Below are 16771 nucleotides of genomic sequence, written 5' to 3'. Positions count from 1 at the left end.
GGGGGCGGGGCGGAACTGGAGGTAAAGGGGAGTTGGAGTGGGAGTGGGAGTGGGGCGGGGGTGGGGCTGGTGGAAGCGCGGCGCGGTGGGCGCGGTGGGCGCGGAGCGGCGCGGGGCGGGACTGCAGGTGGATGGGGGGCGGCGGGCGAAGGGCTGCGGGCCCGAGGCCAGAAGGCGTAGGCCCGGAGGTGGAGCAAGGAGCCAGGGGCGCGGGGCGAGGCCAGGCTCAGGCGCCAGCCCCACCACGAGACCCTGTGGGCTGGGCTCGGGGTTCCCGGCCATGTTGGTGGCGCAGAAGTGCAGGCCGGGCAAGGGCGAGCGTGGCGCCGCCCGTGCGTGTCTCCAGCCCGGTTGCAGGCGCCGAAGCCCCGCTACTGGGCCGTGTGGGCGAGTGTCCCCACGGGGGGAGGATGCGGCCGGCGGCCGGCCAGGCGGCTCGTGTCTCCTTTCCAAGGAGACGTGGGAAAGGCGACCAGGAGGTGGAGGAGACGCCTCTCTCCTGCCTCGGAAAAGCAGGTGAGCGCCTTCACCTTAGGGCGTCGTGGAGCCCGTAGGTGGAAGTCGAGGACGGCCGTGACGTCAGGGTGGGACCGGGAGAGCTTAGCACGTACAAAGCGGGACTGCGCGACAGTCTCTCGGCGACGACACTGTTCTGTGTGTACGTGGTCACGTGTCTTTATACACACGTGTACCACACATCAAGTACGAAGTTCAAGATGTACGAAGTTCAAGATAAACGAAGGTAAGTGAAGAACTTTCTAGCACTTTCCCCCTCCCCCCACTGGTCCCAGAAGCCGTTTAGTGCTTAATCAAGCATACCGGCCTCTCTAGAGAATTCCCCTAGTTCAGGAGGGTCTTGCAAGAATTAGAAAGTTCCTGCCCTCTGCCCAAGGCTTTCCTGTAACCACGTGTTAGCGCATGTCATTCCTTCTTAGCCACGCACTAGTCCACCCGGAGGCTTCCGTGGGCTTTCTGTGGCCACCTGTGCCCGCAGGCGAGGGTGGCCAGGGACGGGAGGCTCTGCAGGCTTCAGCCGCGAACTCCTTGGTCGGCTCCAGTCTGGGCGGATGGTCTGTCTGGGTTTCCCCCGTCCATCTCCGGAAGGATTCCCTTCTCTCCACCTGTGCTGGCCCTCTCCGGCCATCTGGTCTTCTTTTTCCTTGATTCACTCACCTGTTTTGGTGAAGCTCAGAAGAGGTGTCTGGGATATCTTTTTTGTTTAATGTTATTGCAGACCTGAAAATGTCTTCGATTTGCCCTCACACGCTCTAAGCAAAGAATTCTAGGTTAGAGGCTTCTTCCTTCAGACTGTGAAGGCATTGTTCCCTTGATTGTTAGGGGTGCTGTTAAGAAATTCACAGGCTTTCGGGGCGCCTGGGTGGCGCAGTCGGTTGAGTGTCCGACTTCAGCCAGGTCACGATCTCGCGGTCCGTGAGTTCGAGCCCGGCGTCAGGCTCTGGGCTGATGGCTCGGAGCCTGGAGTCTGTTTCCGATTCTGTGTCTCCCTCTCTCTGTGCCCCTACCCCGTTCATGCTCTGTCTCTCTCTGTCCCAAAAATAAATAAAAACGTTAAAAAAATTTTTTTTAAAGAAATTCACAGGCTTTCAATTTATAATCCTTTACCACAGTGGAGGCTGGTTCCTCCCTGCAAATTTTCAGGATCATCTATTGAAATTTCACAACGTGGTGGCTCCAAGTGCCTGGATTTTCCTTCACTGTGATGGGAACTCAAAGGGCCCTCAGTCAGGAAACGCCTGTTCCTCACTCCCGGGAACTTCTTTCGTAGGCTGTTTCACTAATCAATCATTTCTACCAATGACTTGTTCCTCGATTCCACATTTCCTCTTTCCAGAATCCCTATTTTAGGGGGTGCCTGGGTGGTGCAGTCGATGGAGCATCGGGCTCTTGATTTCGGCTCAGATGGTGATCCCAGGGTGGTGGGAGTGTGGACCCTGCTGGGGATTCTCTCCCTCTGCCCCTCCCCTGCTCATGTGCTCTCTCTCTTTCTCTCTAAAGAAATTTTAAAAAATTAGAATTCCTGTTTTAGGATGTCAGAGGTCTGAGCCTGACCCTCGAACGTAGTCGCTCCTGTTTTCCATCTTTACCCTTTGCTCTGCTTTCTGAGGCATTTCTCCCATGAGGCTTTTGTTTCTGCTGTCACAGTGTCTAATTTCCAAGAGCTCTTTCTTCTTCCACTCATGTCAGTGTTTAGAGAAATGCTGTTCTTGCTTCAAGTGAGCAACGTCTGAGGGTATGAATGAGAAATACTGCAGTATCATTCTCCTGCCTGGTATGTTTGCTCTGAGTTATCTCTTTGCTGTTTCTTCCGTTCCTACCTTTCAGGAAGACGCTTTACACGCCATCAGGTAATGTTTGTTTGCTCGTGAGGAGGAATATACCAGAAGGCTATTTGGAAATATTAGACTTGTAAGTGGGACTCATCAAATTTGAGTTTGACTCTGGGGTGCTCAGGGGGCCTGTTGATTGGGGAGCCCCCCCCCCAATCAGTATCTCTAAGTCTTTCCTCTGGGCTGGCCAGTCTCCCCCGCATCTTCCAGTGTCCTGCATGCAGCATGCATGCCTGCCTGCTAGTATTTTGGAGCCAAAGAGTGGAAGAGAGTGCAGACAGTCAGTTTTCTGGGTGCTGGAGACGCACTCCCAACTGTGCCTCTGTGCAGAGACAGACTTCCAGGCTGCTGCCAGGATGGCACCGGACAGTCACCAGGGCCACTGCCTGTAATCTTAACAGTTTCTTAAACATGAGAATACCTATTCAAATGATGCAAGGTGCAGAAGACTCACCCCTGAATAATGACCAAATAGTGGCAAAATCCCAGCCCTTGTGGAATTCAGAAAGTAGACATAAAAATATGAGTAAATATGTGACTCTCAATGAAATGTACATGCAAGCAATACATGCACCTCAAAAGAATGATGTTGGGAGGGGTGCTGCCACAGGCAGGAAGCAGTGTCTGAGAATTCTTGCAGAGTGCCCAGACCACAGGCTGACCTGTCTTCCAACACTGAACAGTTTCTGTGGCCGGTCATACAGGCAACCAAGCAGGCCGGGACATCCACAAGTGACTGCCAGGAACGATCTCTGCCCCTGGGGACCACAGTGGTTGAAGGGCAGCTTTTGTGCAGCTGCATGCTGGGCAGGTGGCCCTGGGCTCCTCCCTCCGTACCTCATCCCTGCTCCCCAATAGGATCCTTGACAGCTGTCTGGTGCAGGGAAAGGTGGGGATAACACAGCGTGTCAGAGGGTGCCGGTCCCTAGAGGTGCACCCTCTGACTGGAGGGGCTCACCTGACCCCTGCACAGCCCCTGGCAGGGACATAAAGCCCCAGGAGGAAACTGGAGGTTGCAGGGAACCCAGAAGCAGTGCCAGGACAAGACCAGTTCACAGAGCTGACCGCCAGACCCCTGGCCTTGTCACTCAGCCTGACATCCCTGCCGATCTGATGAATCCAATGAAACATGTTTGGGGTACAGTCACCCTGACCCTAGTATCACCTGTTTTCTGGAAGAGAGAGCTCTCCCTTTGGGGGAAACGTTACCCCCGACTGTAGCACCTGGAGTAAAGCCGCTGGTTCAGGAGGGTTCCTCCTCAGAGGTTCCCCTATATGCCCTGGGGTTCCCCCAGGGTTCAACTCAGCAGGGTCACTGAGCTGTGGTCAATGTCCCAGATGTCTGGTCTACCACTGAGGACACTTCAGCCCACAGATTAAAGACTCTTGGTGTCCCAAACTCCAGAAAATGGCTGCTGGTCTCTGGGTCTCCTCCAGGCATGCCCGTGGTGAGAGCCCTGATGTGACCCCTGAAGTCAAGCTGGTGGTGGAGCCCAAGAAGCCCATCTGTTATCAAAGTGGCTAGTTCCTACTCAGTACTGTTTGCCAAATAACCAAATAGTATTTGATGGCAAGCCGGTAATTTATTCAATGACCAGAGAATAGAGAAGGGGAGCTTGTGCTCTAAAGGTTCCGTCTCCTGGATCAGGTCTCAGGGTCAGGGTTTTATGGCGTCAGGGTACTTAAGGGGCTAGTGAGCAAGCTGGCGGGGTTTTTCAGGGCAGAAGGAGGCTTTCTTGGAGTCAGCGCAACCTCTGTTTTCCCTAAATGGGCACAGTGGGTCTGTCAGGGTGCTAGCGGGTGTTTTCTGTTACAATCCCAAGGTCACCTGGAGGGTTAGCCCGCTGCCGGAACTGGATCAAACTGGTCAAAAACTGGGCCTTGGGGGCTTTTTTAGAGCTCGTGGCTTCTGGCCTGGGCCTTAGTTTTGGGTGGCAAGCAGCCCCTGTAAGCAGGGCTAGAAAACTGGGTCATTGTGGCTTGTTTGGAGCTTGTTAGAGAGTTTCTAGTGGCACGCCCATTGCCCCTGATGTGGCAGCACAATGCCACACTCGAGGACACGACCCATGGGGCCGTGAGGCACACGTCATCCTTCAGTGAGGGGGACCTCCTCGTCTGGGCCTTGGTCACTCTGGGCAGACTAACTGGCCAGATGTCAGCCCTCTCTCCAGGTGGCCGGCTGGGTCTCACAGCTGCAGCCCCATTTTCAGGCCGCGTCGTCACTGCCCTTGTCCTGTCAGCTGGCTCTGTCACCCTTGAAACTACCCGGTGCCATGTTTTCGGTTATCCTGTCCCTTTATCGTCTCCCAGTGGCTGCCCAGAAACAGGTATTTGATGATGTCCGTACCGCAAGCATCTGGTACCTCACGAGTGGGGACTTTCTCCTCCTCCAGCAGCCAGCCTGTTCTTCCTGGTGTGAAAGGTAAAATGAGATGGAGTCACGTTTGTCAAGGAGTTTTTCAGATGGAGCCAGGGGCCTTCAGGGGACAGCCTGTTCACGCCCTCACCAGGTAAAGCCCTGAACTTTGAACTGGGCTCCAAGGACTCTGCCCAAACACCGGCAACGCAGCACACAAAGACTTTGCTTCGTGGTGGCCTTAGCAATCGATTACATTCAGCCAAGATTAGTTTCCTACTGCCCACACCAACCAAAATTCTTAGCAAACAGTGCCTACAAGCATTCCCTTTGGTCTTTAAAGAGCCCTGACTTTTGGGGTGCCTGGGTGGCTCAGTCAGTTGAGCATCAGACTCTTGATTTCAGGTCAGGTCATGATCTCACGGTTTGTGAGCTCTGTGCAGTGTGGAGCCCGCTTGGGGTCCTCTCTTTCCCTCTCTCTCTGCCCCTCCCCTGCTGTTGCCCTCATTCTCTCTCAAAATGAATAAATAAACTTGAAAGAGATCAAAATAAAAAACCTTGATGTTTTTTCCCTAGGAGGACACAATTTGGGCTGCTACCCAAATCTCTACTCCCCAAATTGCAATTCTGAGACCCCAAATAATGCTTTTGTTTTACTTCAACTCTGCCTCTTTTCTCCGTCAACACTGGTAAGATCAGGATCATGAGGGGTTGCAGGGGCCTATGTAGGAAGTTAGATTCTGCCCTGATCATTCCTGGATAAGAAGCTGGCCAAAACAGGGCCTGGGGGACTCAAACTTAATTCTGGCCCACTCCCCTGGATCTTCTTGTTTGACACAGTCCTACACCTTGAAGGCAGGGACCACTTGACTGAATACCTGCTCCATGTATACCCCTGCCCCCAGCCCAGTGGTGGCCCATGCAGATGACATCTGAATGGAAGGCCTGGGTGCATGTAGAGGGTGATTGGAGAGAAGGCAAAGTTCACAACTTGAGTTTATGGCTGGGGAGAGAAGACAGCTAGGTTGACACCTGGGGGAGGGAGCACCTTAGTCCCCAGGCTGCAGGAAAGGACATCTCCTGCCCCTGTGTCCCTTCACTGTGGCACCACCGCCTGAATCAAACTATAGCTGCAACCAGCACTGTGAGCAGTAGCTGGGTCTGTCATCCTCGTCCCACATTCTTGGAAACAGAAAAGTCCCATGGCCACGACCGGGGCTGGACTACTTGGCTGTGTCTGAGGCCACCAGCAGCAGCTCAAGCACACACAGGACACCCTTGTTTCTGTCATGAGCTTCTGATCAGCCCGAGGGCCACCCCTGGCCATCGAGGCTGCAACTACACAGTGATGTTGCCCATGTGACCTAAGTAAATCAGGTTGTCCAGTTGTAAACAGCTTTACTGATCACAATTCACATGCCATATAGTTCACCCGTTTAAAGTGTGCAATTCACTGGTTTACAGTATGTTTACAGAGCTGTGAAACCATCACCACAAGCAAGTTTGGAACATGCTCGTCACTCCAAGAAGAAACCTCCTTTTTAGCAGTGCCCCACCACACCCCTTCTGCAACCCCTGGCGATTACTAATCTGATTTCTGCCGCTATGGATCTGCCTATTCTGGACATTTGTGTAAATGGAGTCATACAATAGTACGGGGCCTTTTTCACTCAGCATATCGTTCACCCACATTGTAGCAGGTGTCAGTACACCTCATTTTACTGCCAAATAACATTCTATTGTGTATTCTAATCCATTTTAATGCATTCATTGTATAGACATACCACATTTTTACCCATTAAGGCGATCGGCATTTGGATTTTTTTCCCACATTTTTGATACTATGAATAACACTGCTATGAATATTCACGAACAAGATTTTGTGTAGACCTATGTTTTCATTCTCTTGGGTATATACGCAGGAGTAGAATTGCTGGGTCATATGGTCACACTATGTTTAACTTTTTGAGGAACTGCCAGACTACCTTCCAAAGTGACTGCATTGTTTTACATTCCCAGCAGCAGTGAATAAGCCTTCCAATTTCTCCACATCTTGCGAACAGTTACCATTATCTGTCCTTTTTGGTTATAGCCATTCTAGTATGAGGTGATCTCCATTGTGGTTTTGATTTGCATTTCCCTAGTGACTACAGATACTGAGCACCTTTTTGTGCGCACATTGGTCATCCGTATATCTTTATTGGAGAAGTTGCTGTTCAAGTCTTTGCCCATTTTTTGGTTTCCTTTTTAGTAACCGCTACACCAAGCGTGGAACTCGAACTTACAACCCCAAGATCAAGAGTCGCATGGCCTTCCGACTGAGCCGTCTAGGCACCCCTCCTTTGCCCATTTTTTAATGGTTTGCCTTTTTATTATGGAGTTGAAAGTGTTTTTATATATTCTAGACACAAGACCCTTATCACATCTTTTGTTTGCAAAAATTTTTCTCATTCTGTGGGTTGTCTTTTCACTTTCTTCATGGTGTCCTTTGGAATACAAAGGTTTTAAACTTTGCTGAGGCCCAACATATGTGTGTGTGTGTGTGTGTGTGTGTGTATGTATATATATGTATGTATGTATGTGTGTGTGTATATGTATGTATATATATGTATGTGTGTGTATGTGTGTGTATATATGTATATATACATATATGTATGTGTGTATATATACACACACCACAATAAGAGAAACCTCACCAAAATAAGAGTCCCGAGGCCAAAAGGGGGAGCCATACCACTCCATGTGGATTACAGGAATTGTGAATTACAGACCCAACATAAGAATCCTTGGGAATAAAGGATCATCAATTACAGGCCCCTACAGGAAGAGGTGAACATTGCATGTGCACAAAAACAAGGACCACTTCTGCAACTCAGCCAAGAAACGCTCACCAGGAACTCTTGCTTCTCTCCAAAAGACTTTAGTTTGAGGCAGTGCCTCCCAAAGTCCTCCTTCTGCATAAACTAAAGTTCCTCTCCTCTGTTGCACTGGACTAGAGCTGGCATGTCCCTAATTGCTCTTCTCTGCTATTTCCAAATAAACCCATTTTTGCTGGTAAAGTAAGTGACTTTTATTTTGCAGGTTAATACATTTGTTCTGTCACTTGTGCTCTTGTCCTCATGGAGGACAGCAGGCACCCTCCTCAACACCAGCCCTGGGGTCCCAGAAACTTCTCTCATGCTGAAACCATTTCATTTTGTGTGCCTGTTCCAGCCGTGTAGCCCACGCGGAGTCTCCTTTAGCACAGAGTTGGCAATGTTTCTGTTTGCATGAAAAGGTCTTTATTCCACCCTCAGCCTTGAAATAAACCTTGCCGAGTATTCGGTTCTGGTTTGAATTTTTTATTTACTTAAAACTCCAATTGTACTTTCCACTTGTAGACTCTGTCTTTTGTCTCCATTTGCAGAGCCTGCACAAGATACAAATGGAAGCCTGGTGTCTGAGCACTCGTAACTTACAACCAAAAGAATTTAAACTTACAAGGTCATTCTTAAAATTTAGTTAAATATTACTTTTATAAAGCTACCCATAATCTAGTATTCAGTAGCTACCTGGCCGCCAGTGTAAACAATCAGTACGGTGACGCACGCACGCTGTCTAGACCTACACGTACAAAAATTTCGGTGCTGGGGACTATGCAACACCGAGCGCGAGGGCCCGGGACGCACCGCACCGTGTGCGCGGGAGGTGCAGCCAGGGACGCCCCACCGTGAGCGCACGCGGGCCAGGGGCAGCACAATGTCTCCGCGGCGCCGCGGGGGCGAAGCACCAACAGAATGCCAGCCACCCCCGGGACAGCGCTCAGGAACCATCACTCCGTTCAGCTTCTTTGCGACCCCGCGGTCACGCTTGTCGTGCAGGACTGTTGGGGGGGGGGGGGGGGGGGAGGCGGGTGAGAGACCCAGGGCGTCCCCAAGGGCGCACAGGCTTGGGACCCCGCGCCTGCGAGCCCTGCCCCGAACCCGGCCTCCGGGAAAGCCGCGTGGGGGCTCGTCCCGGAAGTGGGGGGACACGTCCGGAACGGGGTAGCAAGGGCCGAAGGCTAAAGGTCAAGGTCAAGAAGAGGCCCCGGCAGCCCCTGGCGACCTTCCTGGGCACGTCAGGCGGCTTGACTGGGGTCCCCACGGGCGGTCAGACAGCGGCGGGCCTGGCCCTCGGCATCTTCAGGGCTGGTGTCCGCCGCCCGGAGCCCCCCGAAATCCCTCAGCCCACCGCCGCCACCAGCGCGCCGGGTTTGGCTCCTCGAGCCTCGACACCTTCCCCCGGCCTCGTCACGCCCCCTTCCGGCACGCCGCTGGTCTCGCGATGCCCTCGCCTTCTCGCGACGCCGGCCAGGAGGCGGGCCGGGCCCTGACTGGCGGAGCCGGGGGCGGCTCCGCGGGGCGGGGCGACTCGTCCCAGAGCGCCATGGCAGCCCTGCGCGCCCTGCTGCCCTGCGTCCGCGGCCCGCTGCGCCCCCGGCTGGGCTGCGCGGCCCTGCGCGCCTTCGCCTCGGGTGAGTGCGGGGCCGAGGGCGCGGACCCGGGGTGGGGGCCCGGCACCGCGGCCGCACCTGGGACTCCCGGGCCTGACCCTGCTCGACTCCGGAGCTGACCCCTCAGCACCCGCAGTCGCCGCCAGGGCCTGACCCCGCCCCTCAGCACCTGCCGCCTCCCCCGCTGGGCTCTGGTGTTACTGGTGCCCCCTCAGTTGGGATCAGGACCACGTGCCGAGACCGCTGGCCGTTTCAGTTTGCTTGTTGGTTTTCGGGAGTTCAAGAGAAGGTGCAGTTGGGGCCTCGGGATTGGAAACGGCCACGTGCTTGGTCCGGCAGGCCTCCAGTGCGGGCCGCCCGTGTCCGCTGCTGCCCCAGGTCTGGCCGGCCCGTCCCGCGCTCAGCCTTCAGCCGGGGCGCGGGCCTCCCGAGGAGCGCTTGGCTTGTCCCTGAGCTGGGCGAATCCCTGCCTCCTCTTCCTTTGGCGGGTACCCACGCAGGTACCCACGTGACTGCCCGCTGCCACGGCCCGTGGTCTTACCCTCCGTTTCTTTGAGGTTCCCTTCTGCCCCTGACCTGCAGTCAGCAGTCGTTTCCCAGGGAGCATTCGTGCTGCTCCTAAGTATTTTCCGTGTCGCTCCCCAACCGACCCCCAGGGTAGGTGCCGATCCTCACCCCACACACACCTGTGGTTTCCCAGGTTACACTTCTTCCTCTCCAGGCCTTACTGACCCCCCAAATCTGAGCGGCCTGACCCTCCCGGCCGCGGCAGTCACCTTTTCCCTGTGTGTGCCTCCTGCTGTGTTCTGTCCGCAGCTTGGTTCTGCCACCGAGTTGGCACTTGTTGAAGGAACCTATGTCCCCATCCCTTGTTTCTGCAGGGTCACGGGATGTCCCTAGTGCAGGTTCTGGGCAGTGTTGACCAGCACACGCAGGAGAAGGAAGGCCGCCGTGGGCTGCTATTTATTGTTGGGTTTGCTTTCCAGCTTAAGGAAGTGTTCACACTTCTGTGAGGGTAGAGACTGGTACAGAGGCCACCCATGAGGCTGAAAGCTGTGTGCTGCTGCCTGAGGACTGGGCCGGGGACATGTCAGGGTCACTCCGTCCCCTGACGGGTTAAGTCCCGCTAGTTCGATGCCTACGTGAATGGAAATCCCTTTGTCCCCTCTCACCCCAGGTGCCGACTTTCAGTACCTCATCACAGAAAAGAAGGGGAAGGACGGCAACGTGGGGCTGATCCAACTGAACCGCCCCAAAGCACTCAACGCGCTCTGCAATGGCCTGATGATGGAGCTCAACCAGGCACTGGACGCCTTTGAGGAGGACCCCGCTGTGGGGGCCATCGTCCTCACGGGTGGGGAGAAGGCATTTGCAGGTGTGTGGGCAGCATGGCCGCCGGTCAGCCAGGTGTTGGAGGGGCGGTCTGACCGTGGCACGTGGCATTGTAGGCACTTAGACCTCCGCGGCAGCATCAGAAGCTTTAGTACTGGGGGTTTCTTTAAATGTAAAGCGTAAACGACACCAATATTTCTTCAAATAACTGCTCTGTCTGTTTAACATTCAAGTGTGCTCCACCAGCAAAATGAGTTTGAGAGGAATTCAGGTCCCCGACAGTCGGGTTTTATGTGCGTTGAGGGCTTAAGTGACTAATGAATAAGCTCTGAGTCCCGCTTGCACCTGGTTCCTATCCCGCGGTCCCTCTGTGTCACCTCCGTCAACAAATACCATGGTGTATCGCCTCTGTCCCTGCTGCCGGCTCTGTCCCTGTGGCCATCGCCTCACAGGTCCTGCTTGGCCGTTCCTACACACTCACAGCTCCCATAGCAACATGGGGTCTCTGCTCTCGTAACTGGGACCTCGTTTCCACCCCCCAGCTGGAGCCGACATCAAGGAGATGCAGAGCCGAACGTTCCAGGACTGTTACTCCAGCATGTTCTTGAGCCACTGGGACCGACTTGCCCGGGTTAAGAAGCCAGTCATAGCTGCTGTCAATGGCTACGCCGTGAGTGTCGGGCCACACCTCCTCTCAGCACACTGGCAGGCATCAAATAACCGATTTTTGTTTTGAAAAGGCCAGAGTGTCGTTACCAGCCAGCATGCCCTTCCTACCAAGTGACGCCAAAGACCCGGGAAGCACAGAGAGAACACATTACAGCACTGGCTTTTGTTCGTGGACGTTCAACCGCTGGCTTTCTGGTTCCTTTGTTAGGAGAGCCCCTCCGTCCCCACCGCAGCCCCCATGACTCCAGGGAACGACTGCCTCTACTAGGTTATAGGCTGTGTTCTGCCTTTTCTGTACAGTTTTAATGGCTGCAGCCTGCCCTGCACCTGTAAACTGACAGCCTCTGCCGCCGTCGAGAGACGTGTTCTCCGCGTGGTAGTTCAGGGACTCTGTCCAGGCACATGGGCACTCAAAGGCACTGGGGCTGGTCGTAGCGAAGTGATGAAGGCAGCTCTGTTAGTGATCCTTTAACAAAGCTCCCCTTGGGTAAGCAGGGGTCAGCCAGTCGGGTTTAGCCAGTCGGGTTTATTGGACCACCATCCTGCCTGCTAATTCATGAACTCCCTGGCTGCCTTCGAGGCTGCCTTCGAGCCTGTGGGACCCACAGAGCTGAGAGAGTTTGCTGTTGGGCCCGTTGCCAGCATCGGCCGTTTGTGGGTAACTTATGGGAACACGGAACTAACTTTGCATCTCTTGTGTGAATCTTGCTACTCTTGGGCAGGTTCATTTTAACAGAAAATTTAGGCAGATAGAGTGAATTTCTGACTGGGTTTCCTGGTGGCGCCTCATGTTTTGCAGCTTGGTGGCGGCTGCGAACTTGCTATGATGTGTGACATCATTTATGCGGGAGAGAAAGCCCAGTTTGCGCAGCCGGAAATCCTACTAGGAACCATCCCAGGTAAAGCATGATGACCTCTCTAACGTAAAGTCTTCCTTCAGATAATTCTCTGGAATTTGCCCATGTCTCAGGAAGTGATGGACTTTTCCACCAATAGACAAAAGCATGCAGCTTGCATCTGACGAGGGACCCCGGGCTGCCGAACGAGCACTGGCCCGGCGGCCACCTTTCTGCTCCCATTGCTACCTTTGCTGGCCAGCACACTAAGCCCCAGTGGACACAACAGTGCTCAGACAGTGGCTCAAGAGCCTCCGGCTGCGCAGTCTCCTTTAATGACAGCCCGATTCCTTGTCAGACACTAGTAGGAGTGGCCGGCTGCATATTGCATTATAGCTGCAGTGATTCTGGCTTGTGACCCCAGGTTCAACAGAGCAGGGAATCAGATACCGCACGAGGAGGCTGACGGGATCCGTGGGCAAACAGTGACCTCTCTGTGCCCTGGGGACCACTTGATGAGGACTCCTGGCTCACTTCCCACAGGGTCTCTGCCCTGCATGTAGAGCCTGGAGCTCACAGTATCTCCTGAGCAGCCCGGCAGGCAGGGAGCAGCTGTGGGGTCAGATACGGGCAAGGAAAGCCCTGGATGAGCTCTGCTGACCACTGAGCTCTTCTGTCCTTGTGCCCAAGGCCTGTACTTCCTTGAAATAGTACCTGAGCCTGCTGGACTGTGGGTATCTCCCTCAGGTGGTCCCCTTGGCTCATCCTGGCAGCCTGGGGTTCAGCGTGGGGCAGATGACTGGGCAGATCACTTTTTCCAGCTGCAGAGTGTCAAGTGAGCAGGAGGGTGAGTGGGGTGCACAGAAGCCAGCACTGGAGATAAAGACACACTCAACAGCCCAGGAGGTGGAGCCCTTCCTTGGTCTCACTCCATACCCTGAGGGCAGCAGGCCACTGTCAGAGGCCACCCCAGCTGCCCTCCAGGTTGCGCGGGGCCAGGGTCTGAGCAGTCTGACTCCTGCCAGAGAGCTGCTCATGCAGAGGACTCGGCCTGCCAGGCGTGGGGCCTGAGTACGAAAAGGAGCCTCCCCTGAGGGCTTTAAGTTGCCTCCTTCTTGCCCACCTGCCCCACCCACGGGGTCCATCTTCACCCCTCAGAACTTGCTGGAAGTGTGTCTGTAGCGTCTTGGCTTGCACTGGCCATGAACTGGCTGTGACCTGCAGCCTTCTGTGCCTGCAGGTGCAGGGGGCACCCAGAGACTGACCCGTGCTGTTGGAAAGTCACTGGCCATGGAGATGGTCCTCACTGGTGACCGGATCTCTGCCCAGGATGCCAAGCAAGCAGGTGGGAGCCAGCGCTGCCCCATGGAGCCGCCCTCACGGGGAGCTGAGTAGAGAGGGGAGGGCTGTGTCCAGCCGTGCTTTCCGGTGTCCCGAGAACCCCGGGGACAGCTGCCTTTGTTTTTTTATTGGGAATATCCCATGTATAAAATAACTAAAACAAACATCTGGTTAAAGAATCATTAGAAAACCATCCTGTTTCCCAAGCCCAGTGTCAGCGGTGGGGGATCTTGGAGACCCTCGGTGGACACACTCCTTCTCTGCCCCTGGGGGACTCTCTTTTCCTAATTTATGTGTCTGTGAGAGCCTAGTGGCCCCAGGAGCAGAGGGCATCGGCCCCACCTCAGGGATGGCGTGGAGCCTTTACTGTGTCACTGCAGCCCCTTGTTAGCACCCAGAAGACCCGGGCTCTTGGCACAGCATCATGACTCAGAAAAACATAACCAGTGCTGTTTTCCCATGTTATTTACCTTTTTGTGTTTTAGGTCTTGTAAGCAAAATTTTTCCTGTGGAGACGCTGGTCGAAGAAGCCATCCGGTGTGCGGAGAAAATTGCCAGCAATTCCAAAATCATAGCAGCAATGGCCAAAGAGTCCGTGAATGCAGGTGGGGGTTCTGCCGGGAGGCGGAGGTCCAAGGGCCGGGCAGCACAGGAACAGTCGTGAGCCTCGAGGCTTTGGTTCTAAGTCATGCATCTTAACCCACCCTGGACAGAAATCACGAGGTTCTTCATGTTGTGATCCTGGCTCTTTGTAGAGTTCTAGTTTTTGGTTGCTGGCTACAGATTCTCCTGAAACCTTCTGAGTCCCCTTGGTGTCACAACCCAAGGAAGGAGCCAGCCTGAGGGACAGAGGGTGACGAGCTCTGGGCTACAGGGAAATGGGGGGGATGCGCAGGATGGTCCCTAGAGTGAAACCAGTCTGGCTCCTGAGAAAGTCGGCTCAGCCCCCAGAACCTGGTGGGGGATGCTTCCCTGTCCGCAGCAGGGTGTGGGCTGTGCCGTGGGCAGGGCCGGATGGGTAGTATAGGCTCGTGGACACCCTTGTGAACCGGGGTCAGCGTGCCTGCTGCCCCTCGTGGCTCCAGACTCCATCTGCTCTCTACCGGCCAAGCAGCTGTGGCCCTTCTGAGAATTTCTGGAGTTTTAACGGAGCACGTGGTCCAGGTACTGGGGGGTCTTGCCTGGTGCTGCCTAGAAGACCGTGGGCCCGAGATGGCTGCTGAGGCCCCGGGGCCTGCACTTATATGCGGGAAAGCTGGTCACTCTGGGCTGCCGCCACCTTATTTGAGTGAGCTGGTGTTTGTGACGCTTCACTGCGGGGGTGTGTGGGTAGCACACACTCCAGAAGCGGACGCTGCTGTTCCTGCAGAGTGTCCGTGAGGCCACAGTCAGAGGCACCTGCCACCGTTCCACCCCTCGCCCAGGACCTGCTGCTCCTGGTGCTCAGCCAAGAGAAACACTGCACCTTCGCCAGAAAGACGGGGCCCAGAGCAATGGCGTTCTTACTGCCCGGGACTCCAGGACTCTGTTCTGGCACAATGTTCCTTTTTCTGGTTTTCATTCCCTTTTTTGTTTTTAATAAATCCTTTTTTTTCTTCTTTTTTTGTAATTTTTATTTATTTTGAGAGAAAGCACAAGCAGGGGAGGGGCAGAGGGAGAGGGAAAATCCCCAACAGGCTCCACACTGTCAGTGCAGAGGCTGACACAGGACTCAGTCCCACCAACCATGAGATCATGACCTGAGCCAAAGTCTGAGGCTCCACTGACTGAGCCACCCAGGTACCCCTTTAATTCTTATTTTTTTAATGTTTTGTGAAATACATCTACTTCTGTAGGCTCCCAGATTCTCTTGTGATTGGACAGAGTTGGTCGTTAAACTCTTTTACTCATTTCCTCACGCCTCTGTTTTCTCGGCCACTGGGCAGGAAGCTCAGGAAGCCCTCTGAGCAGGTGGCTTTGCTGATGTCTCAGCCAGAGAGGGCTTCCCAGGCTGCGGTCTCGATCATGGTGAAATTGAGGTTGATGTGGGTCAGCGGGAAATGTTCCCTATCACTGTAAAAAATGTATATGTTCCCACATCTAACACCGGAGTTCATGACTTAAGGATTTTCTTTTTCAGCTTTTGAAATGACATTAACAGAGGGAAACAAGTTGGAGAAGAAGCTCTTCTATTCAACGTTCGCTACTGTGAGTAAACAACACTCAGATGAGGCGTCACAAGTGTCCCAGCCATAAAAATCACGGAGAATTTCCTTGTAGATTTTTTCATTAGATACCATTTCCCTTTGGTTGAACCATTCACTTCCCCAGTAACTGGATCAGATGTATCCTGTCCGTGAGCATGATTTTCGCAAATAAGTGCAGTGTATGGAAGCTCTTACAGGGTGACTTCCTGTTACGGAAGGTCTTAGGAACTGCACTCTTAGACAGCAAGCTCCCGTACGTAAATGCAGTCCGCTTGCCCATAATTTTCCTAGATCCGTCAAATTGCTGGGAACGGAATTTGAATGTGTTCTGAAATTGCAACCCAGAGCTTCAGAACAGTGTTTTCTAGGATTTCTGACAGTGACCGAAAGGTGGTCAGTCTTGTAATGGTCATGAAAACCTCTTTTTTATCAGAAAGTCTTACGTAGGTGTTTCATAAAAGAGAGATCAGAAATAGCTTTGCCTGTCGAGGGAGTGAAGGTATGCGTGTGCACGTGTGTGCACATGCGCATGCAGGGAAGGGTGTGTGTGTACGTGTGTGCACATGCGCGCACGCAGAGAAAGGTGCAAGGTGGGCTCGCACCCCGTGTCCTGCTCCTTGGCACTCAGGATACTCGTTGACACAGACCGCCACTAAACCAGTTGCAGAACAGGTGAATGACCCAAACACGTGCATCTGAGCTTCTCTGTGGATGAGAGTTTATTTGACATGTAAATCAGTGGCCCCTGAATGATCAGACTTGGGGCTGAGTGACATATAAAACTGCCATTTCCAGGCCAACCCTAAGTGGTCAGGGAATCTGGGTCACTCCCAGGTTTCCAGGCGATCCCAATGCAGGACCCTCCCTCCCGGTGCCCCCACCACTCTGGAAATCGGAGGGCAGAGGAACCCGACAGACTGAGCGAACCCCAGACAGGCTGAGCCCCGCGCTTGACAAATGTCCATCTCTGCCTTTTTTCCCTTTCCCACCAGGAAGACCGGAAGGAAGGGATGACTGCATTTGTGGAAAAGAGAAAGGCCAGTTTCAAAGACCAGTGAGCGCCTCTGTCTCCGCCTTGAAGTCTCTACTTAAAGAGAGAAAATACAGTCTGACAGTTTTAGAAGCAAACCAGTCCTTCTCTTGTAAAGGGCTGTGTGGGGGACACTCAGCTCCTCGGGGCTCGTGCTCTCAGTGGTGGGCAGTCTGAACCCAGCGGCCGTGAGAATTGG

General features: G+C 54.0%; 1 protein-coding gene and 1 long non-coding RNA gene across 3 annotated transcripts; both read left to right on the top strand.

Moving 5' to 3' along the window:
• Positions 1 to 115: 115 nt before the first annotated feature.
• Positions 116 to 7763, top strand: LOC122493424. Its single transcript, XR_006299888.1, has 2 exons — positions 116 to 742; positions 6180 to 7763. It is a non-coding gene; the product is annotated as an uncharacterized LOC122493424 (long non-coding RNA).
• Positions 7764 to 9059: 1296 nt separating this feature from the next.
• ECHS1 (enoyl-CoA hydratase, short chain 1) lies at positions 9060 to 16644 on the top strand. 2 transcript variants are annotated; one of them, XM_043597976.1, is made up of 8 exons: positions 9060 to 9199; positions 10356 to 10553; positions 11053 to 11180; positions 11979 to 12078; positions 13256 to 13360; positions 13842 to 13961; positions 15476 to 15543; positions 16535 to 16644. In XM_043597976.1, the coding sequence occupies exons 1-8, from the start codon at positions 9112 to 9114 to the stop codon at positions 16598 to 16600; spliced, it is 873 nt and encodes a 290-aa protein (XP_043453911.1). In that variant the 5' UTR covers positions 9060 to 9111; the 3' UTR covers positions 16601 to 16644. The 2 variants fall into 2 exon arrangements, with proteins under 2 accessions (XP_043453911.1, XP_043453912.1); XM_043597977.1 differs by lacking the exon at positions 13256 to 13360 and having other exon boundaries at positions 9072 to 9199.
• The last annotated feature ends 127 nt before the right edge of the window (positions 16645 to 16771 follow it).

The sequence above is a fragment of the Prionailurus bengalensis genome, chromosome D2, assembly GCF_016509475.1.
Source record: "Prionailurus bengalensis isolate Pbe53 chromosome D2, Fcat_Pben_1.1_paternal_pri, whole genome shotgun sequence".
NCBI lineage: Eukaryota > Metazoa > Chordata > Mammalia > Carnivora > Felidae > Prionailurus > Prionailurus bengalensis.
This window is presented reverse-complemented; position numbering and strand designations above follow the sequence as displayed.